The sequence below is a fragment of the Plecotus auritus genome (genome assembly GCF_963455305.1).
Source record: "Plecotus auritus genome assembly, chromosome: 8".
Lineage (NCBI taxonomy): Eukaryota > Metazoa > Chordata > Mammalia > Chiroptera > Vespertilionidae > Plecotus > Plecotus auritus.
The window spans coordinates 21,390,691-21,414,395 of NC_137782.1; the positions used below are offsets into that span (position 1 = coordinate 21,390,691).

The window sequence follows — 23,705 nt, forward strand, 5'->3', positions numbered from 1 at the left end:
AAAATAACGCTATTTTAAGACCTTATACTGTATTATAAAATATAACATAACTGCATAAAAGTGCACAAATCATAAATGGATAGCTTGAATTTTCACAAATTGAACATGCCTGCGTAGCGAGCTCTCTGGTAAAGAAATTGAACAGTCAGTGACTCAAGAGAGTTTGCATTTCCTTGACTGAGAGGCTGAGGGCGATGTAACCACGTGGAGGCGGAACCAAGGGCTATTGAAGGTGAGTTACCCGGGGAAATGGGGCGTGGCTAGGCGAGAAGGCGGGGCCTCCTGGAGACCAGGAGGGGGCGGGGCTTGATGGCGCTGCGCATTGGGGCGCGGCTTATTGGCCCAGAGTCCCGGCTAGAGCGAAGGGGCGTGGTGAGATCGGATATTAAGACGAGGTTAAGCAACCGCAGGACTTAACCGCCAGGATGGTCGGGCCGCAGCGATCTCGAAGGTGGCCTGGGCCACGAGGGGCGAGCCAGGTGAAGAAGGTCGCCGGCCTCAGCGAGGAGGTGAGGTTTGGAAGTTCTTTAGGACCCGAGCTGCGCGGCGTTACGCGCCGGGGCGGGGCTTCGCGCTGTCGGGGCGGACGCTGCGGCGAAGGGCGGAGCCAGCGCGCGCGGTGCAAGATGGCGGCGTCCGGGACCGCTGGGCCGGCGGGAAACGTGTTCCCATTCCGGGACGCCCGCGCCACTCCAGATCCAGTGCTGGAGGCCGGCCCGGTGGCCCAAGGGCCACTGCCGGTGCCCCTGGTGCTGGACAACGGGTCGTTTCAGGTCCGTGCCGGCTGGGCGTGCCCTGGGCCGGATGCAGGCCTGGAACCGCGCCTCCAGTTCCGCGCCGTGTGCGCTCGCGGGAGGGGCGCGGCTCGGGGCGGGGCGGGTCCACAGGTGGGCAACGCGCTGGGCAGTCTGGAGCCGCTGCGCTGGATGCTGCGCTCGCCCTTCGATCGCAACGTGCCGGTCAACCTGGAGCTGCAGGAGCTGCTGTTTGACTACTGCTTCCAGCACCTGGGTGTCTCCTCGCAGGTGAGCGTCTAGGGGAGAAAGGGCGGGCGGGAAGGGAGGTGAGTTGGGCTTGAGCGGGAGGGATGAGGTCGTGTCTCCGTTCACTCTGCCCTCAGAGAAATAATAGTCATTCCGGTGGCGCTGATTGTTATTCAGTCATTCATTCATTTAGTCGCTCCATCAGCTACGAAGCGCCTAACATGTGTAAGCCATAGGCGCTTGGGATACAGCATGAACAGAACCATACCCCTTTTCTCTTGGAGCATACATTCGGACATACTGCTCCTTTGTTAATACACTTATTAACCAATATGCATTGAGCACTTATTCTGTCAGGCACTTTTCTAGGCGTTTGGAATACATCTGTGAATGTAACACAAAACCTGTGCTTATGGAACTAGTATGGAAAGACATTCTAGTATGGAAAGACAGACAATAAGTAAAATTAAGTAGTAGATGCTATGGCATGATAGAAGGAGAGGAGAGGGTTATATATATTTTTTTCAATAAGAGGGCAAGGGTACAACTCAGGAAAAAGGTGATGTTCGAGCCAGGACTTGAAGGAGGTTATTGAGGGAGCAAGCCACATAAGTATCTGTGGGAATAGTGTCACAGACGGAGGAAACCACCAGTGGAAAGGCCCTGGGGCAGAAGGATGCCCTAATCCTAACTGCAGGGCAGCGGCCATGAGGGCGGGGCCGTAGTAAGTGGAAGAGGAATTCAGAGGTAAGGAGGGGGCACATTACACACCTAGGCTTTTACTGAGTGAACTGAGGAGCCTAGATGTTGAGCAGAGGAGGGACATGACATGTTCCAGAAGGGTCGCTGGAGCTGCTGTATGGGAAATGGACTGGCATGGGTCACAGATAGAAACAGGGAGACAAGTGAGGAGGCTGTTGCAATCACCCAGGTGAGAGCTGATGGTGACTTATCCGAGGGAGGTAGCAGGGAATGGGGGAGATGTGGTAAGAAGTGGTTGGATTCTGGAGCTCTTTTGAAGATAGAGCCATTATGATTCACTGAGAGTTTGGAAGGGGCTTGACTTAATAACCTTAAATTGACCCTGCGTTCATATTTTCCAAAACCACTTCCCAGAGAGATGAGAGGAATGTTTTACAGTTGCTTCTGATCAGGTTTTTGATTGGAGACCAAAAGCAAATTCAGCCCTTGCAATAGGATTTTGGTTTCTTTTATGCTTTAAGAAGCGTATTCTTGTATCATCCATCTATTTGTTCTTTTGTTTCAAAGTAGGGCTGCGTTGATCATCCCATCGTTTTGACAGAAGCGGTGTGCAACCCACTGTATTCACGACAAATGATGTCTGAGCTCCTTTTTGAGTGCTACAGGATTCCCAAGGTTGCCTACGGCATAGACAGCCTGTTCAGCTTCTACCACAATAAGCCAAAGACCTTGATTTCCAGTGGGCTCATCATTTCATCTGGATACCAGTGCACACATATTTTACCCATCTTACAAGGGAGGTGAGTTGCACTTACAGCATTTGAGTACTCTTTGGAGAAGCATTCAGGAAATGTTTATTGGGTGCCTGCTTCAAAGGTGGAGTTGAAAGAGCAGGTACCGGACCATGAACTGGCCTCTGGGCCTAGCTCTGACCTCTCTCACTTTGTGACTATGGGTAAGTCACTTCACCTTACATTCTTTGTGCCTTCTTGGAAGGAGTTGAGGTGGATGGTCTCCGAGGTCCAAATCCACAATTCTAGAATTTTATAATTCTGATTTATGGTGAGATAGCTAACACAGTACCTGCCAGTACTAGGGGCTCAAAAAAAATGTTTGAATAAATGATTTGAATAAACTTCATTTAGACTGTGTTCTGGAGTCACTTTTTTTTTTCTTAATATATTTTATTGATTTTTTACATAGAGGAAGGGAGAGGGATAGAGAGCTAGAAACATAGATGAGAGAGAAACATCGATCAGCTGCCTCCTGCATACCCCCTACTGGGGATGTGCCCGCAACCAAGGTACATGCCCTTGACTGGAATTGAACCCGGGACCCTTCAGTCTGGAGGCCGATGCTCTATCCACTGAGCCAAAGCGGTCAGGGCTGGAGTCACTTTCTTAAGATAGTATTATTTTATTTAAAGCTCTTTAATCACCATAGTTTAGACCTTTTTCAGGTACAGTGCCTGGCACATAGTAGGTACTTATTAAATGTTTTTGAGTTGAATAAAAAGTGAGGGTAGTTTCTGTCATGTCTAAAATCTGTTCTCATTTCATAGTTGTGCTTTTGGCGTCTGATGAGAGACCAGGCCAGCATCATTCTCTCCTGAGATTTCTCATTGAGTAAAGAGGATGTGTAAGAAAAGAGTCCTGGCTTTGCCCTAGCTGGTTTGGCTCAGTGTGGACCTTCGGACTGAAGGGTCCCAGGTTTGATTCTGGTCAAGGGCATATGCCCGGGTTGTGGTCTTGATCCCCAATAGGGGGTGTGCAGGAGACAGCTGATCAATGATTCTCTCTCATCATTGATGTTTCTATTTCTCTTTCCCTCTCCCTTCCTCTCTGAAATCAATAAAAATATATTAAAAAAAAAAGAGTTCTAGCTTTGGAGTTGAATGTCTGGTTTGTAGTCCTGCTAAGGGTGAGGTACCTATCCTCTTCACTTAGTTTCCTAACATGTAAAATGGGAAAAATTGATTACTCAGGGTTATCCTGAGGATGAAATGAGATAATGTAGATGATGGCACTTTGTAAATTATAAAGCACTATGAACATTTAAGTTAAAACAAATGCTGTGGAATATATTGAGCCCTAGAGTAGGAATTTCTCTTGAAATTTTTATAAAAATTAATGAAGAAAAAAGTAATTCTTAGACATTACCAAATACTTCAGTGCAGTTGTCTACATTATGTAAAACAATATGCAGAAATTAAAGATGATATTGTTATTTTTATCTTGTATTGAGAGAAAATTATTTTGCCTGAAGGCTAAGAAATTAATCAGATTGGAGTATATTTTGTTCTATGCTGGCATCTGCTGGTGAGGTGTGATATAGCAGCGACATATCAATAGAGAGCAAACTTCTTAGTGCCCTGTTACTCTCTCTCATTAAGAATACAAAGTTACTCTGGTTCTCTTTCCCTTCAGTTCATGTGAAAGGGACCTGGTAGTCTTAGGGAGTTACACTAAGCCAGTGGTCGGCAAACTGCGGCTCGCGAGCCACATGCACTAAGCCAATACCTCGGTTACTTAATGTGTTTGTGTCAGTAGAAGTGGAGTGTTTGGGGAAGGGAGTCTCAAAAGTCTGGCTTATACTGCAGTTACCTAGGAAGCTTGTTAAAATGCAAATTCCCAGACCATCCCAGAGCAAATGAGTCCTGAGAATTGGTGCATTTAACATTTCCTCAGCTAATTCTAGGATACTTGGTTCCAGGACCACAGTTTGAGAAATTGATGGTGGGTCTGACTTTAGAGTACATGTTCTTCCCATTGAACCTGGTTTCTTTCTGCAACTCTTGCCAGAAGTTAGATGGGCACATGTCTGGGTATGGACTAGGAAGTCTGCATTAGTTAAGAGGTTGGACCAAGGGAACTTTAAAGTCCCTTCCAACTAAGGCTTTATGTTCTCCCAGCTGGTCTGTTTCTTCCTCCTTCATCTACATTAAATTATCCTTTCTCCCCAAAGGTGCTCCATATTCTCTTTCATGCTGTCAAGAATAAGTGCTGTTGCTCTGGCCGGTGTGGCTCAGTTGGTTGGATGTCATCACTTGCACTGAAAGGTTGCTGGTTGGATTCCCAGTCAGGGCACATGCCTGGGTTTCGGGCTCCATTCCCGGTAGGGGGCATATAGGAGGCAACTAAACGGTGTTTCTCTCCCTCCCTCTCCCTTCCTCTTTCTCTAAAAATCAATAAACTATTCTTTAAAAAAAATAAGTGTTGTTTTCCATTTCTTGGTTGTAGGTTAGATGCTAAAAATTGCAAACGCATCAATCTGGGAGGAAGCCAAGCAGCTGGCTACCTCCAGCGTCTCCTGCAGCTGAAGTATCCTGGGCACCTGGCAGCTATCACACTCAGCCGCATGGAGGAGATCCTGCATGAGCACAGCTACATCGCTGAGGATTATGTGGAAGGTAAGGAAGAGGTTGGTTGCTTGCAGCTTTTGGATGTTGGCTTTGGGGGCGTTCCTTAAATTGTTTTCAGGATAACTCATTTGCTCATTTTTTTCACTCATTACCTTTTAGCATCCCCTTGCCCTTTTGGTATTTACTTTCATAAACTCTTTAGTTAACTGATAACTTACATATGTAGGTTATTTTCAAAATTGTTTTGGCTATTCTAGTTTCTTGCCTTTCCATATAAATGTTAGAATCAGCTTGTCCATCCATATCTACAGTAAAGTTCTGTTAGGATTTTGATTGAAAGTACATTAAATCTACAGGTAAGATTGGATATAAAACAACATTCTAAATATAAATGCAGAAATAATATTAAATCCATTGGAAAGAATTGACATTTTTTATTATGTTGAATCTTCAGTTGATAAACATAGTATATCTTTCCATTTATTTATATCTTTTTTTTAAATATATTTTTATTTAGAGAGGAAGGGAGAGGGAGAGAGAGATAGAAATATCAGTGATGAAAGAGAATCATTGATCGGCTGCCTTCTGCACGCTCCACACTGGGGATCGAGCCTGCAACTCGGGCATGTGTTCTGACAGGGAATCAAACTGTGCCCTCCTTGTTCATAAGTTGATCTTTTCCTACCCACCCTCCACTGCCTTCCCTCCAAGGTTTGACAGTCTGTTCCATGCTTCTGTATCTCTGGTTCTATTTTTGTTCATCAGTTTATTTTGTTCATTAGATTTCACATGAGTGAGATCATGTGATACTTACCTTTCTCTGATTGGATTATTTTATTTAGCATAATACTGTCCAGGTCCATCCATGCTGTTGCAAATGGTAAGAGTTTTTTTGTGTGTTTTTTTTTTACTGTCTCGTAGTATTCCATTGGGTACATATACCATAGTTTTTTTATCCACTCATCTGCTGATGGGCACTTAGGCTGCTTCCATATCTTAGCTATTGTAAATTGCACTGCTATGAACACAGGGGTGCATAAATTCTTTCTGATTTTCCCTCTCCCTTCCTCTCTAAATAAAAATATATTTTTAAAAAAGATATAAATAAATGGAAAGATATACTATGTTTATCAACTGAAGATTCAACATAATAAAAAATGTCAATTCTTTCCAATGGATTTAATATTATGAGTGTTTCGGGTTTCTTAGGATATATTCCTAGAAGTGACATCACTGGGTCAAATGGGAGTTCCATTTTTAATTTTTTGAGGAAACTCCATACTGTTCTCCACAGTGGCTGCACCAGTCTGCATTCCCACCAGCAGTGTACTAGGTTCCTTTTTCTTCACATCCTCGCCAACACTTGTCATTTCTTAAGTTGTTCTTGATAGCCATTCTGACAGGTGTGAGGTGGTACCTTATTGTCGTTTTGGTTTGCATTTCTCAGATGACTAGTGACTTTGAGCATTTTTCATGTTTCTTGGCTTTTTGTATGGCCATTTTGGAGAAATGTCTGTTTAGGTCCTTTGCCCATTTTTAAATTGGATTGTTCGTCTTCCTTTTTTTTTTTTTTTAAATCTATATTATTGATTTTTTTACAGAGAGGAAGGGAGAGGGATAGAGAGTTAGAAACATCAATGCGAGAGAAACATCGATCAGCTGCCTCCTGCACACCCCCTACTGGGGATGTGCCCGCAACCACGGTACATGGCCCTTGACCAGAATCGAACCTGGGACCCCTGAGTCCGCAGGCTGACGCTCTATCCACTGAGCCAAACCGGTTAGGGCTCGTCTTCCTTTTGTTGTATGAGTTCCTTATATATTTTAGAGATTAACCCCTTATTGGATGTATCATTGGCAAATATGTTCTCCCATGCAGTGGGCTTTCTTGTTATTTTGTTGATGGTGTCTTTTGCTGTGCAGAAGCTTTTTATTTTGATGTAGTCCCATTTGCTTATTTTCTCCTTAGTTTCCATTGTCCTAGGAGATATATTGGTAAACATATTGCTACAAGAGATGTCTGAGGTTTTGGTGCCTATGGTTTCTTCTAGGACTTTTATGGTTGCTCATCTTACATTTAAGCCTTTTTTCCATTTTTAGTGTATTCTTGTGTATAGAGTAAAGTTGGTGGTCTAGTTTTATTTTTTTGCATGTACCTGTCCAATTTTCCCAACACCATTTATTGAAGAGACTGTCTTGACAACATTGTGTGCTCTTGCCTCCTTTGTAAAATATTAATTGAGCATAATGGCTTGCATTGATTTCTGAGACCTTTTATTTCTTTTTTCTTGCTTTATTTCACTGGTTAGGACTTCTAGTACAATGTTGAATAGGAGTGGTCAGAATGGGCATTCTTACCTTCTTCCCAATTCCTTATCTTGAGGGAAGCATTTAGCCTTTCGCTATTAAGTACATGTTGTTAGCTCCAGGTTTTTGTTTTTAAATTTTTTTTTTTTTAATCCTCGTTTGAGGATATATTTTTTTATATTCATTTTAGATAGGGAAAGGGAGAGAAAGAGAGAGAAATATTGATGTGAGAAAAAAACATCGACTGGTTGCCTCCCCCACATGTCCTGACTAGGCCAGGGATCAAACCTGCAATCCAGATAGCTGCCCTTGACCAGGAATTGAACTCATGACCCTTCGGTGTGTGGTCTGGCACTCTAACCACTGAGCTGCACCAGGCAGGGCGAAGCCCTAGTTTTTTTGCAGATGCCTTTATCAAGTTAAGGGAGTTTTCTTCTGTTTGAGTTTTGCTGAGCATTTTTATTATGAATGGATTTTGAATTTTTCTACATCAATTATATGATCCTATGGTGTTTTTGCTTTGGACTGTTCAGTTTGGTCAGTTTTCTGTGTTTTTTTTTGGGGGGTCAGTAGTTTTTTTTTCAATTATCTGAAGTTCTTTTGTTGGGTACCTATTTAGGATTCTTATGTCTGTTTGGCAAATTAATGTTTTATCATTATATAATCTCTCTTTTTATACTTAGCAATTTTCTTTGCTTTGAAGTCTACGTGGACATTAATGCAGTCACTCCCACTTTCTTTCGATTAGTATTTGCATGGTATGTCTTTCCATCCTTTTACTCTTTCCGTATTATTATATTCAAAGTATTACATGTGTCCCCTTTTTTTCCCTCCGAGAATTTCTTAATAGTTAGGTCTTTTTAAAATCTGTTCTCTTAGTCTCTGTCTTTTAATTGGAATGTTAAGATGATTTTAAATTGATTTAATTATTCATATATTTGGATTTAGGTGTACTATTTTATTATTTGTTTTCTGTTCCTTCTCTTTGTTGATCCTGTTTCCTTCTGCTCTCTTCTTTTGGGTTATTAGAACATTTAAAAAATATTTTTGGTATTCCATTTTATCTGTTGTTTTTTTACTATATCTTTTAAAAATATTTTTATTGATTTCAGAGAGGAGGGGAGAGGGAGAGAGAGATAGCAACATCAATGATGAGAGAGAATCATTGATTGGCTGCCTCCTGCACGCCCCCTACTGGGATCAAGCCCACAACTCTGACTGGGAATCAAACCATGACCTCCTGGTTCATAGGTCGACGCTCAACCACTGAGCCACGCTGGCTGGGCTTTACTATACCTTTCTGTAGTTTTTCAGTGATTGCTCTAGAGGTTACAATAAACATACTTTACCCAGTCTACTTAGAATCACTATTTTACCACTTCAAGTAGAATGTGGAAATGTTAGCATGCTAGAGGCTCCTTTCTCTTTCCTCCTTTGTGCTGGAGTTGTCTTATGTAACCATCCACAACATTGGGAACTCGTCAGACAGCATGTGGTTTTTCCTTTTAATTGTCAAACATTTTGAACTCAAGAAGAGGTTTGTCTATTACATTTAACCAGATTTTCATTATTTCCATTGCTCTTCGTTCATTCCTGGTATTCCAGTTTTCCTTCTGGTATCATTTCAGTCTGAAGACCTTTACTTAGCAGTTATTTTAGAGGAGGTCTGTTGGCATTATGTCCAGTTTTATGGCTGCATTTTGTTGATTGGATAGTTCAGAGACTGTATGGGGTGTGCTCTTTATCTTACACAGACCTAGAATTCTGGTATTGTCTTTCTAATTTCTGTGCTAGTAGTGTTGCTATTTCTTAACTTTCAAATTTATTTATTTGAAGAATTGCAGAAATGGCGGTGCCCTGACTATTATGAAAACAATGTGCACAAGATGCAGCTACCGTTTTCCAGCAAACTCCTCGGCAGCACTCTAACCGCTGAGGAGAAGCAGGAAAGGCGGCAGCAGCAGCTGCGGCGGCTGCAGGAGCTGAACGCCCGGCGGCGGGAGGAGAAGCTGCAGCTTGATCAGGAGCGGCTGGACAGACTGCAGTACGTGCAGGTAACAGCAGATCCCAGATGGGCCCCCGGCCTTACTCAGCAAATGTTCCTCCTGTATATTCTTCCTTACCCACAAAATGCATTGACTAAGTTGCCCTTGGGGTCACGAAGGAGTCTAGGATCATCAGTATAGAGGATGGTATAGCAGCAGGTATTTTTGAAATAGCTGTGGACTCTGGCTTTGTTGATTTATGTCAGCCTTATAATCTCCTTTATTTTATTTTTTAATTTTTTAATGTTAGTTTAGCACACACGCTGCAAAGTGCACAAATCTGAAGTTCATGCATTTTCACAACGTGAAACACACTGTGTGTCTGCTCTCCAGATCCAGAAATAGAGCATTACCAGCATCCCAGCAGTCTCCTTCCTCCTGCCTCCTCTTAGTAACCTTCCCACTTCTCCCCACCCAAAAGATGACAACGTTTCTGATGTCTGTCACCATAGGTTAGTTTTGCCTGGTCAGGTAGCACTGAAACCATGATGCCATGGCAGCCTAGGGACAGCTGGGGAGGACAGCTGTGGGAAACTTTGTGGGGAGGTGTGGTTTTGTGGTGGGGTGGGCTGAGGAGCTCTAGGAGTCCTGTCCTGCTGTAGTTCTCTGGCTCTAAGCTACTTCTCTTTCCTTCCTGTTTGTGATTGCACTGATGACTTTGAGGAAGAATGGTGACTGCTCTGGTTTCAGGAACTTCTAGAGGATGGCCAGATGGATCAATTTCACAAAGCTCTGATGGAGCTGAACATGGACTCCCCAGAAGAGCTGCAGTCCTACATACACAAGCTCAGTTCAGCTGTGGAGCAAGCTAAGCAGAAAATCCTCCAATCTGAAGTCACCCTCGAGGTGGATGTGGTGGACAGCAAGCCTGAGGTACTGAGTGTTTTGGGGAGAGGGGTCATTTAGAGATAGTAGACCTTCCTGAGTGTGGGAGGAGTATCTTGAGAAGGCTGATATAAAAAGGGCTGTGACCAGACTTTGGGGAAAGAGCTGGTGTGGTGAATGATGTCCACAGGTACACTGGCAGGGCAATGATAGCACTAACCTGTACCAACTGAAGTTCTGACCCAAGGGATTTCACCCTATAGACCTCTGGCTCCCCAGGGATGGGGAAGTGTGTGTGTAGAGTAGGAAGAACATTCACACACCACTTGTGTGGTGCTGTCTTAAACCTGAACCTGCTCTTGTAATGGTTCTTTGGCAGTTAGTCATACATTCCCTTTAGCTTTCTTCATTGCTTTATTAAGTATACTAGAGGCCCAATGCACAAAATTCGTGCAAGAGTAGGCCTTCCTTCCCCCGGCTGCCAACACCGGCTTCCCTCTGGCACCCAGGATCCGGGCTTCCCTCTGGCCACCAGCAGGCACCCTGGACCCGGGCTTCCCTCGCAGCTCTGGCTTTGTCCGAAGGTCATCCAGAAGGACTTCCGGTCTAATTAGCATATTATGCTTTTATTGTTATGGATTGTGGTTGATCTTTCACTTACCTCCTTTCCATCTTGATGTTCTCTAAGGACAGGGATATCATGCTGCATACATAGTGGATGCATTTTTTACAGCAAATAGTGGGCATGCTCAGTAAAATGTTTTTAGGTAAATTAAAGATCAGCCTTTTGTTAGTTACTAAAAACTAAGTCTTGAATAAGCTCTTTGATCTCCCCCCCCACTCTGTCATTTTTGTTTCCCTGCCAGTGGACTATTAATAAGTGTTGATGTGGCCAAGGGAGCAGGGCTGAGGTCGGACCCTGGGTAATCCAAATGCTTTGGGCCCTGTGTGGTGAAAGGGCTGCCTGCAGGTCACACCACAGCCGGAGGTCGCTGGTTGCCTCTCCTATCTTTAGAGCTGGAAAAAAGTTAGTGTACTCATTGTTCCTGAATCTGTCATCTCTAGAGTTCTAAACAGAGGAACTTGTGACACTTCGGGGGCAGAAGTAACCAGTCCTATATATATTTTTTTAATAATATTTCTTTAAATCTAAACCCTATACTTAGAAACAGTGCTGTAGGAAAATCCAGTTTGATGCTGGGTGTAATGTGCTTACCAGAGACTTCAGAGCTTTTTGGCTCAGCATGAAAGTAGCCTTTCTCAGTGACCATCTCATAGCTGGAGGCTCTCTCAGTTCCTGCTTTCACCTCGCATTCTCTACCTCTCTCTGATGGGCTGTTGACTGTACAAGGACAGCCCCTGATCCTGAGCATGCCCATTTGATAGAGCAGATCCTGAGTCAGGTGTCCTAGGTACAGCTTATGGCTCACTGAGATCTCAGCTAGAAGGGACCTTTCCTACCATCTTACTTGCACACAGCATCCCACATCAGCTTTGGTGGAACCAACTAGTTTGCTTCTCCCAGTTGTCAGGTCTGTGTTTCAGTTTGAGCTCTTGTTTACTGGGATCTAGAACCAAGTTGTCTTTGTTGTTTACTCATCCATATTTAGTTTTTATTATGCTTAACATGTCACCAGGACATCAGCATCCTTACACCAGAAATGTGCACTAAGCCAGCGGTCGCCAACCAGTGGTCCGCGGACCGAGGTCTGAAAAATTGGTGACTGCTGCACTAAGCCACCGGCAGGTTTAAAAGGAAAACAAACAACTTTGAAGATGTGATTCCTGAGCAGTTGGGAAACTAATTTTTCCTTTCTTTGGTTCCCTTTTCTGCATTGGTTTCATGCCATGATTCAGCCACTCCTTCATTCAGTCAGCAGATACGTGCTGGTTCCTACTTTGCTCTGTGACCAGGGGGTACATATTCAAATCTCTCTGGGCTTAGGGAGATTTTGTAATGTCAAACTTCAGAAGATTTCTCTGTATATAACAAACTTGATCAATTGATCTGTCCCCAGAGCTTTAATGGTCGGTAGGCATTTATTAAAGGTGATTGTTAGTGACTAGAGTTTATTACTGTAATCTTCCTGGGATAAATTTGACCATGACTCTGGCTGGCCAGTTCTGCCTTCCAAAAAGTATTTGTAGTATTTTCTAACTATTCACTTAGAATGGAGAGAATAGATTTATGTGGACCAAAGTTCATATTAAAATGCCATCCAAGCACTAATGGCTGAAGAGGATTAATACAGCTAAATTTTTTAACTCAATATTTTCTAAAATCCATTTTTACCTACAGACCAATCCTTTCCTGCCCTTACTATTGTGCAAGTATTCCGAGGAGGATGTTGTGAAGAAGTAGGCTCTGTTAGCATTGCTGATGAAGTATTTAAACCTGAAGGTGCCCACTTTCATGGCTTTAGAGCGCTGTCATTTGTTAGGAAACACAATGGGCCCAACAGAGAAAGTTCCCTTGCCCGATCAGCCACCGTCAGAGCTGGCCTCTGCTTGTTCCTGTGCTGTTCCAGGCACCCGTGCTGCATCCTTCCTGCTGTGGTTTGGCAAACTGTCATTCTGTTCAGTTTCAAAAAGAACAGTCATATTTGTATTTCTGAACACCACACAATGCACGTGAAGACCCTGGCAGGCCCTAGACAGAGAGACGCCAGCCATGCTAGAGAGCTCTATTCTCTTTTGGATGCTGTTTTCTGCACAGAAATTATTAGCTTTGTTCTTCTGTCAGTCATGTGAATTGGGATAAGTAAAATATCTCTTTACCATCTTCAGTGAAGCTAATAAGTTATCTTACTTTTTAAGGTGCCATGCTTTTGAATATAGCTAGATGAAGATGGGTGATGATATTTTTGTGGTAGCTGAAGAAGCCTTTTGAAACCCAAACATCTCTATTCCAGGGAAAGGAGAGGGTGTATCCCAGGTGCCCACCACTCAGAGCTAGGTGTGGCATGCCAGGGACTGGGATTGTAGAGGTGGTTAAGGTACAGTTCCTGCCCGGCTGGCATGGCTCAGTGGTGAGCGTTGACCTATGAACCAGGAGGTCATGGTTCGATTCCTTGTCAGGGCACATGCCCGGGTGTGGGCTTGATCCCCAGTGTAGGGTGTGCAGGAGGCAGCCAATTAGTGATTCTTGCTCATCATTGATTTTTTTTATCTCTCTCCCTTTCCCTTCCTCTCTGAAATCAATAAAAATATATATTTTTTAAAAAGATACAGTTCCTGCCCTTCCTGGTGCCTTAAAAAAAAAAATAGAGCTGTAGAACCATACTTAGTGGACTGTAAAAAAGCTTGTCAGGTGTGGTAGGTGTGTGTGGGAATGCAGATGGAGTTCTAAGAAAAGATTGAGATATTTAAGCTGGGCCCCGAAAGGTGATTTGATTTCCTTAAGCAGCCATGAGGAGGGAAGGACATTTCAGATGGAAAGAACCACATGGGCAGGGAGCGTGGCACGTTTGGCATGTAGAGTGTGGGAGATGAAGTGAGGAGGCCGGGGCCAGGCTATAAAGGTCTTTACCAATCAGCCTGGATATTATCTCTCATATAGACAAAGCCTTCAAAGTATGTTGAGCAAAGAAGTCATCTGATGAGATTTTATTTTAGGATAATAACTGGAGGCAGTTAGGAAGATGGTTTAGGGAGAGGCAAGGCTGAAGGTAGAAAAGAGGATAAAAATGTGTTGTAGTTGACTTGAAATTTGTCTTGGGGGTAGAGGGTGGAGGAGGAGACACTAAATGTAGGATCTAGTGATCTTGGTGCCAGTTAGAAGCAGAGGTGACAGGAGTGGCAATGACTGATGATAATGGAACACGTGTCAGGGGTCTAAGAATAGAATAAACAAAACAGAACAAGTTGAGCTCTTCTGCAACTGTCATCTTGATTAACTTTTACTCTTCAACAAGTACTATCATCACTCCAATTTTACAAACAAGGAAAGTGAGACTAGGGGAGTGAAGAAACTCGCCCAAGGTTGCACAGTTAGAGGTAGTGCAGTTGAGGTTCAGAACAGCCATTGATTCCAGAGACACTGTGATCACACTGAAAGGCAGTGGTTAGAAGATAAAGCTTTCCAGGCTTAGGAAGATAATGAGCTGGGTTTTGAGTTTCTTATTTTTAAAGTTTTTGTGGGACATCATGATTTATAGAATTTCAGCTTAAGGCAGAGCCCAGAATTTGGAGCTAAGAAGTTCTGTTTTAGGCCAACTTTCCACCACTTACTGGTGTACTGTGGTCATGGGCAAGTTATTAAGCCTCCTGAGCCTCAGTTTCCTCACCCATAGAGTGTAGGAATATCTGTGGTGAGGATCGTGCCAGGTAGCAGGTGTTTCTGCTCCTGAGTCAGATTCAGTGTTGGCAGAGATGCTCTCACCTCCTTTGCCAAGAGCAAGGTCCTTAGGTTCTTGCCTCCTTAAATTACCTATTTCTAAGCCAGTGCTTTTCATCCTGTTCTCTAGTCCCAGATGAAGAAACATTCCTTGTCCTTTTCAGGGTTTACCCTCCCCTCCCCTTAAATATGATAGATCATCTATATTGGTCAGGATTTAGAATGCATTGTCACCCCTCTCTGAGCCACATATGCCACATGACTGTGTGTGTGTGTGTGTGTTGGAGGAGTGTGGAGGGGCAGTTTGAATGCTAGTTTACATTGTAGTATATGTATATGGATAGGCTAGGCATACTCAGCTGATGGTATCGAGTCTGCTCGAACCCTCCCAAGACACCATCACTTAAGACAGTCCTTTCTACAACAGCTGTCATTGTTAGAACATTCTTCCATGGAATACAACAGAATATTTCTTCCTGTAATTCTCCCATTTGAGTCCAGAAGGTGAAACTCACCTGCCTTTCACGTGGCAGCACCACAGGTGGCTGAAGATGTCATCCAGAACCACCCCCACTCCCACCGAGCCCCTTTAACCAGGTCAAAATGAAAACGAGTTCTAAATCCTCCGTTGGGGATGGTGTCAGCTTGTCAGGCCACCCAGGTTCACTGTTGGAGAGAAAAGCCTGTTCTGCTGGATTCCACAGACAGGAAGCATTCTCCCACCCGGGAGCTTTCAGTCACATCACCAGCCCATTAGTGTTGGCACGTAGATCTACTAATTATGAAGGGATTTACTTAATTTTGCTGGTGGTCTAAGCCACTTTGTAAGACACCAGGTATCACACCCTCTCCCCCCCGCCCCCCCCCCCCCCCCCCCCGAGGTCTGTATGTGGTGGTGTGACTCCTGCAGGCAGCAGGGCTCCTACTGTGCCCCAGGTGTGGGTGGGCCCATCAGAAGGCTTCAGAGAGAAGGTAGGAGTTGAGGTTATATAAGTAGGAAGGGGGGAGGGCGGACAAGAGCAAAGCCATTCCTGGCTTTTCAGTCTTTTAATCCTTGTGTTCATGCATGTTCTTTTTTAAAATACTTGAGAAATTTTTTCATAGTTTAGGCCATTGGGAGATTTCAGTCCTTTCCCGTGACAGTGAACTAATAGAACTAAGGCTTGCTGAAGTTACAGGACTTGTTCTGTTTTGTTTATTCTATTCTTAGACCCCTGACCCAGAGCCTCTAGAGCCGTCCCTGGAAGACGTGGAAAACATCAATGATTTTGAACCCTTGTTTTCAGAGGAAACGCCAGAAGTGGAGAAGCCGGTTGCCGCTGTCCAGGTTGGACCCCTGTGGCCTCGACCATGTTCATGTTTTGAAGCTGTGACATAAATGACCAGGCTAGTCTAGTCTGCTCCTTTAGATATATTTTTTAAAAAATCCCAGTTGTATTTTCTAGAAAGAGGGGTTCTGATACTTAAAACATCCAAAGTCAGGGTTATTGATTGGGGTTCCATCATCAAGGTCCAAGAATCTGTGAGTAATAGTGTGTCTGGTGGAAACATTTGGATAAGTAATTGGGGACTTTATACCCGAAGACTAGCTTTAGTGGTTTAATTCAAATGTAAGCCAATGTCATGCTTAATCCTCATTTGGGTCTACTTTTATGTCATACAATGGCAACCAGAGAGACTGACCTGGTCTGAGACACACCTGGGAGAAAGCTTTCTCAGCTGTTCAGGGACCAGGGTGCTGGAGACCTGGTCTTCCAGTCTTTCTGCTGCCACTCTTAGTCTCTTTCCCTGCTATTCAGGGACCATTTCATGATGCAAATAGTAGTGGGAAAAGATTAGAAAATTGAATGTTCAAATCAAGAGAGTTGGGGAGGGGTTACTCGGGCATGAACAAAGGACAGAAGCTGTATTGGAATAAACTGCAGTTTGAGGAAACTGGCAATGAGGATGTTTGTCATGTGGTCTAAAAATATCTTCTAAACCTTGGGTTTTTAAAGCCCGTGTTTAACTTGGCAGCATATCACCAGCTGTTTGTTGGGACAGAAAGAATTCGGGCTCCAGAAATTATCTTCCAGCCGTCTCTCCTAGGCGAAGAGCAGGCTGGAGTAGTGGAGACCCTTCAGTATATTCTGGACAGGTGAGACTGAAACTTCCATTTATTTATTTTTTTTCCCGAACCACTTCCTTGGCTTTGAATGGTAGATTTGATGGTGAGGCATTGGAAATGTCTCTCACGCTCTCCTTCTCATTGACTTGCTGTGCTCAGATAGTACTTGTTATCTCTCGCCAGGCCTTTAGTTTTGAGCAACGTGGTAATGTGCACTGGCTGTCATATAAACCTTCACATTGAAGACTAGTGATTGTAAATTACCCAGAAATGTGCAGAACTTATAAGTCTTCTTTCCTCCTTGTAGACATTTATTTAGGAGTTTGCATTTCTATAAGAGCGTGCTTTCCCCCCTCCCGTTTATACAGGCATTTTCCTGCAGTGTGAGTTTTCATAATTCAGTTTGGACAAGTAAGGAGCATGACTTTTAGTACTGTGGCTGCTGTTGGATAAACAGAATGGAAGCTTATAGCTAGCAAGGAAGAAAAGCTATTGCAGCTGCTTTGAATGGCTGTCATCTTGGTCTAATGGTGGGAAAGTGGCCAAACATGTATATGATAAAACTGTTACTTTTTTTAAAAAAAAGGCAGAGGTAGAGAGATGGCCTCTCAAAAGGGAGGCGAAACTTCTTGGGATGATGGAAATGTTCTTTATGTAGAGTGGTGATGATGGTTGCTGGGTGTATAATTTACCAGACTTCCTCAAAATGTGTGTAAATCAAATCTCAATAAAATTAGTTGTTAGAAAACATGTGTTAGAAAAGCACAAAACTTCTAATCATGCTAAAGAAATGAATTGACCACTCAAAGTAAGGTTTTGACTAGATACTTAGCATTCTGTAAAGAAGCAAATGAAAATTGGAAGTTTTTAAAAGTGTGCAGATGTTTTCTCCTTTGTACTGAGAGCTTACATTTCCACATGGACATTCTCTTCTGATATTCAAGTTACAGGGGCCATAGCAGAGGAATCCTTTCTCTCCTAGGTACCCAAAGGACATTCAGGAGGTACTGGTTCAGAACGTTTTCCTCACCGGCGGGAACTTGATGTATCCTGGGCTAAAAGTTAGAATTGAGAAGGAACTGTTGGCGATGAGACCCTTTCAGTCATCTTTTCAGGTACTGATGTTTCTTATGTGTGTGGTGTTTTTTTTAAATATATATTTTTATTGATTTCAGAAAGGAGAGGGAGAGAGAGATAGAAACATCAACAGTGAGAGAGAATCATTGATTGGCTGTCTCCTGCCACCTACTGGGATCAAGCCTGAAACCCCAGCATGTGCCCTTGGCTGGAATTGAACCTGGGACTCTTCAGCCCACAGGCAGAAGCTCTATCCACTGAGCCAAACCAGCTAGGGCTAACCAGCTGTTTTGAAAATAGCATTAATTATTTTGTTTTCTGATTGCAGAAGTGGTAAGTAAAGTGTAAATGAGAAAAATCCTAATATATAAAAAGCCAGGGGCCATCACGACCAAAACAACCAGATGGACAACTGAACACAGGCTGCGTGGGGCAACAAGGCTGGCAGCGGGGTTAGTGAAGGACGACCAAACGACTGAACAACAGGCTGTGTAGGGCTACCAGGCCGGCAGGGGGGTTAGTGAGGGATGCCCAAACAACTGAACAGCAGGCTGCATGGGGCAACCAAGCCAGCAGGGGGGGCAGTTGGGGGCGACCAGGCTGGCAAGGGGGGGGCAGTAAGGGGCAACCAGGCTGGCGGGGGGGCGGGGTCAGTTAGGGGCGACCAGGCTGGCAGAGGGGGGCAGTTGAAGGTGACCCAGCCAGCGGTGGGGGGGGGCAGTAAGGGGCAACCAGGCCAGCGGGGGTGGGGGAGTTGGGGGCAACCAGGCCAGCAGGGGGGCAGTTAGGGGCAATCAGGCCGGCAGGCAGAGGTGGTTAGGGGTGATCAGGCTGGCATGGGGGGGCAGTTAGGGGCAATCAGGCAGGCAGGCAGGTGAGCAGTTAGGAGTCCCAGATTGTGAGAGGGTTGTTCTACTGCAGTCCCGGATTGTGAGAGGGTTGTCCGACTACCGGACAACCCCTGATGGGTCCCGGATTGTAGACGGTGCAGGCTGGGCTGAGGGGACTCCCGCCGCCCCCCGGCCTCCCGTGCACGAATTTTGTGCACCAGGCCTCTAGTTACTTTATAAGCTCATCACTCAGAGATACTGGTAGCCACTGTTAACATTTTTATGGCTTTCCTTCTTGTCTTTCATTTATGTTTAATTTTAAAAGCAGAATGAGAATCATGTTTTGTGTATTTGTTTATTGAAAAAGGAAGACATGCACATAGTAAAAAACAGAAGACACAAAAGACTGTACATGGAGAATAAGTCATTCTCTTCACCTCACTCTGATAATAAGCAATGGAAACTGGGCATTGGCAACAGCATCTTCTCTGCTCTCATTTTAGAGGCTCATTTGCCACCATTGGCCAGAGCTGCCTCGTATCAGCCTCCACTTCCTTCTGCTCCCCTCTGCTTGCCAAGAGGGGATCAGGGCCAGGAAGGCCTTTCCTCAGGCCGAGTGCCAGCTCAGCCTCCCTCTCCATTTGACAACTTGTGGTTAACATCACTGGAGTAGGAGGAGGAGCAACTGGTCTCTCTCTGACCCAGTGTGGCAGGTCTTACGTTCATAAGGTAGCTGACCACCGCCTGTACTGTGAGGTCAAGTCTGCTAGAGTTTGCATGCTTGTGTCACTTGGAGAGTCAGGGGCATTTCAGCTCAGCTGAGTTTGGAGGGTGCAGAGATAGAATTCATTGGGGCCTCCTGTGTGTGTATTTCTGGGGATGAAAGGTAGGGGGATGTGGCTGGGCCTGCTGAACATTCACTCCTTGAGTCCTGATGGAGATGGCCTTCTGGTGAATGTTCTCTGTTTCAGGTTCAGCTTGCCTCTAACCCTGTGTTGGACGCCTGGTATGGTGCTCGTGACTGGGCCTTGGACCACCTGGATGACGATGCCGTCTGGATTACCAGGAAAGAATATGAAGAGAAGGGAGGAGAGTACTTCAAGGAGCATTCTGCTTCCAACATCTATGTCCCCATCCACCTGCCAAAGCAGGCTTCACGCTCCTCAGAAGCCCAGGCATCAGGCAAAGGCTCAGCGGCCAGTGGAAGCAGTGCTGGTGAGCAGGCATAACAGAAGGGCCCCTCCCGGATCTTGGGCCATGTTGGCTAGAGTGACAGGACAGTGACTGTGCTAGATGGGTCTGGCCCAAGTCTACTGGGAACATTGGGCTGCAAAATGGATTTCTCCTGCGGAGAACATGAAGGGACACTGGGAGTTACCCTCTAAAGCTTACCCTTCCTCTGGGGGCTGCTGCAGTGAATAAACTTCCAGTGACCTGGCGTCTTTGTTGCAGCAAGATGAGCTCTAGTGTCTGCTGCCTGCAGTAGTAAATGAAGAGAGTGGAGGACAGAAATGCCCTTATTTCTTACTGCATTTTAAATCCCTTTTTGTTTTTAAAAATGTTTAGAATTTATATTGTCAGTATAGATATTTTTCTACATTTATTCAGAAATTGTGTGAATGCCCAGCAGTTGGAGGTCTTCCACATACATGTAAAAAGATAATATTTATGTAATAAGAAGAGTTCTCCACAAAACCTCAGGAGCTGTGAATATTTCCCTTTTCCTATTACTTCCTCTTACAAATGAGAGAAAAGGGTCCAAAGAGGGAAATCAAGTTGTACAGTGTAAGTCAATTAGGGGCCTGCTTGGTGCCCACTTTTGAATGGGCAGAAATGGGGTCTTGGTCCAGCTTTTGTTCAAACTTCTTTTGCTGGAAACTTTTCCACCACATGAGACCTTCCGACATATTTTTAAAAGTTTCGTCCCTGTGTGTTTTGGCTGCTTAACATTTCCTGGCCTTTCTCAAGAAAGAAGTGGACTGGAGAAGGTTACTCCTGTAGCCTTTTCAGTGTTGCCATACCTCATTTTCTGCACCTTTATAGCTTCATCTTAGGTGGACCAATGACCCCTCTCTTTTACAGAGATTGCTTGGTAAGAGTTTTAACTCTCAAACACCCAGTAATTGAGCCCAGACGGCCCCTGAGATGCTAGTGTCCTGTCCCAGGGTCCGTACGTTTCATTCCCATGGAGCCTCTAGCTCTGATGCCTCTGATGAGGCCACCTCAGCACCTGTTTGCTCAGACAGTTTACCAAGGGCGAGCACCCGGAATTCCACTCTTAGGGGCCTAGAAACTGAAGACCAGGATGGGGCAGTGGTGATTGTGGGGAAGGAAGGAAACTAGGGCGACTCAAGATCTCCCACACGTTGCTAGTGAGCCACTGGCCGTCCATGCTTGGGCCCAGGACTGATGAGCTGGTGATAACCATGAGCTGCTAAGAAAGGATAGATGCGAAGAAGAAGGCAAAAGCAGCCTCCATGTGAGAGGTTTTCCTATCACATTTCCAGGGCTTGATCCCTAGTGTGGGGCGTGTAGGAGGCAGCCCATTAATGATTAATTGCCTTTTGGCCTGGAGTCCTTTCCCCATAGTCAGCAGTTTAAACAGCCTGAACAGCAGTGGTGAATGGTCAAGACAGTTATGGAGGTCAAGCTGCCCTGAAGGGGAAGGTCCCTCGGTGGGCAGGTAAGCCGGGACACATCAGTCAAATAGGTGTTTGTCCTGTTCATGGTTCATGTCGACTCAGGGAATTGAGGAGGTCAGGGCAGCTCTCAAGGGTGGCCTCTTAAGGGGATCAGGGCTCCTTTCTCTGGCTAAAATGTGGTAGCTGCCCACTTATGCTGTCCCTGCCTCCCACTGGCATCTGTGGAAATAAACAGTTTTGGCAAAGGAACAGAAAAGGTAAAAATGTATGAAAGTAGAAGTTAAAAGTAAAGTAAGTGTTAAAATATGGGTAGACAAGGCTAACTCAAGAAATGGAGAAACCAAATTGGTATGCAAATACAGTATGCAAAGATTATGCCTATGAGTAAGGGATTAAGTGATAAGATGAAGTCTGTCATTTCTGAACTTTGTGGTTAAATCATTACAAGAAAATCAGAAAATGATAGAACAGTATTAAAAAATGTACACAGAGCCCAGCCAGCATGGGCATCGACATAATGAACCAGGAGGTCGCGGTTCGATTCGTTGGTCAGTGCACGTGCCCAGGTTGCTAGCTCAATCCCCAGTATGGGGTGTGCAGGAGGCAGCCCTTCAATGACTCTCTCATCATTGATGTTTCTGTCTCTCTCTCCCTCTCCCTTCTTTCTGAAACCAATAAAAAAAATTAAAAAAAAAAAAGATGTACACAGACTGGTTGTTTACTAAATATATTTCCTTTCCTCCTGGGCACACAGCTGCACTACATTTCCTAGCCTTCCTTGCAGTTATTCACGTGGCCATTTGAGTTCTGGCTAGTGAATATGAGCAGAAGAGATGTGCACCATTTCCTGGGCTGGCTTCTATAAATCTCCCCTAAGAGCACCTCGCTGCTCTTTCCCCAACCACTGGCTGCATGGAGAGCAGTCTAAGGCCCAAGAGGAGCTTGGAGCCAAGTCCTTAAGTGACTTCAAATTCTTTAAATAAATTCTGAGCCACAAATAAATTCTTACTATGTTAAGCCACTGAGAGCTTTAGCCTTTAGGGGGGACCTAGATCCAATGACTGGTGTCCTCATGAGAGAAAGGAGAAAGGTTTGACACAGGGAAGAGGGCTGTGTGAAGGCAGAGATTGGAGTGATGCAGCTAAAAGCCAGGGAACACCAGGAGCCGCTAGCAGCCGGAAGAGGCAAAGAAGGATTCTCCCCTCGAGCCTTCATAGGGAGGGTGGCCCTGGTGACACCTTGATTTGGTAAACACTGTGAGAAGAAGTTTCTGTTGCTTTGGGCACCAAGTTTATGGTAATTTGTTATGGCTGCCCTAGGAAACACCCAGATGACCAGGTTAGTCTGGGAATGAGTGTGAGTGCAGGTGGGAAGTTGTTAAGCCACAGAGAAGCAAATATGCAGGGGTTAATGGGGGGAGGAGTTACGGAGGGCATCTGTAAAACTTTAAACAATAAAGATAATTTTTTTTAAAGGAAACAACTTGCCAATAAATTGGAGGAGTCCTAGCAATATCAGCACCTGGATAGCAACAGCTTTACCCAGGTAAGCTGGCTCTGGCAGGGAAGGAGTAGAGAAGAAGGGTGTGGAAAGTGCACAGGATCGGAACTGAAGGTCTCGGTGAGGCACCCCTTCTGGAGGTGAGCTTGGCACCTCAGAAGCCAGAGGTGGTGTAATGGGGAGCACAGAGGGGCTGGTGATAGACTTACTAAAGCAACAGAACCCGAGGAAGCCTGTCTACAAAAGGTGCCAAGTATTAATGAATCTCTGTCTCACTAGCACCAGGAGGGGGAGCCCTTGAGAAGCGGAAAACAACCCAAACCCTCTCCCTGCCCGGCTTCTTACTGTATCCTCCTGCTAATCGTTGTTTAGGTAAACCTAGCATGCTCAAATGTCCACCTTAATACAATGAAACTGCAGCATCTTTATGGGAATATGGTAGGAAGAGACCAAACCAGAAAATTCAAACATTTCAGCAGGTAAAACATACTTTTAAAAAAAGAAGCCATTATAGGTAGAAGAAAAAGGTAATGCAACATTCCAACAGGAATTAAAAACAACTGGACAAGCAAATGCAGTGAGACAGCGCAGCACAAATGAAAAACTTGGTGGAGATGACCAAACAACAGGTCGAAGTGAAATGGGAACTGACAGGACTCAAATTGAATTAAAAAAGTATCTCAGAAACCTAAATTCAAGATGCACAAGGGGAAGATATTCAACTGAAAAAAGAGAGAAAATAAGAGAAAGTGACAAGAAAAAGAAGCAAAGGCCATCTAAATTTAATATTGTTGAAGAAAATTCAACTATATTGAATTTTATATTGGATGGGAATAGAAGAAGAAAATAGAACAAAATTAATATTTAGCATGGTAATTCAATAAAACTTTCCTCCCCCTGAAAAGAAAACACCCTGAATATAAATTCTGTAAAAACACACTGTGTGCATACTTGGGAAAGTTGACTCAGAAGTGTCCATTTAAGAAAGAT

General features: G+C 44.5%; 1 protein-coding gene across 2 annotated transcripts; it reads left to right on the plus strand.

The window, feature by feature from the left end:
- Window positions 1-303: 303 nt before the first annotated feature.
- On the plus strand, window positions 304-23,469 carry ACTR5 (actin related protein 5; the record flags this gene model as incomplete). 2 transcript variants are annotated; one of them, XM_080686772.1, is made up of 10 exons in its annotated part: window positions 426-1,025; window positions 2,256-2,485; window positions 4,925-5,094; window positions 9,190-9,407; window positions 10,089-10,271; window positions 15,770-15,886; window positions 16,557-16,696; window positions 17,649-17,781; window positions 19,545-19,788; window positions 22,691-23,469. In XM_080686772.1, 10 exons carry the CDS (start codon window positions 426-428, stop codon window positions 22,762-22,764), a joined length of 2,109 nt encoding a protein of 702 aa, XP_080542898.1. In that variant the 3' UTR covers window positions 22,765-23,469. The 2 variants fall into 2 exon arrangements, with proteins under 2 accessions (XP_080542899.1, XP_080542898.1); XM_080686773.1 differs by lacking the exon at window positions 22,691-23,469 and having other exon boundaries at window positions 304-1,025; window positions 19,545-21,888.
- Window positions 23,470-23,705: the final 236 nt, after the last annotated feature.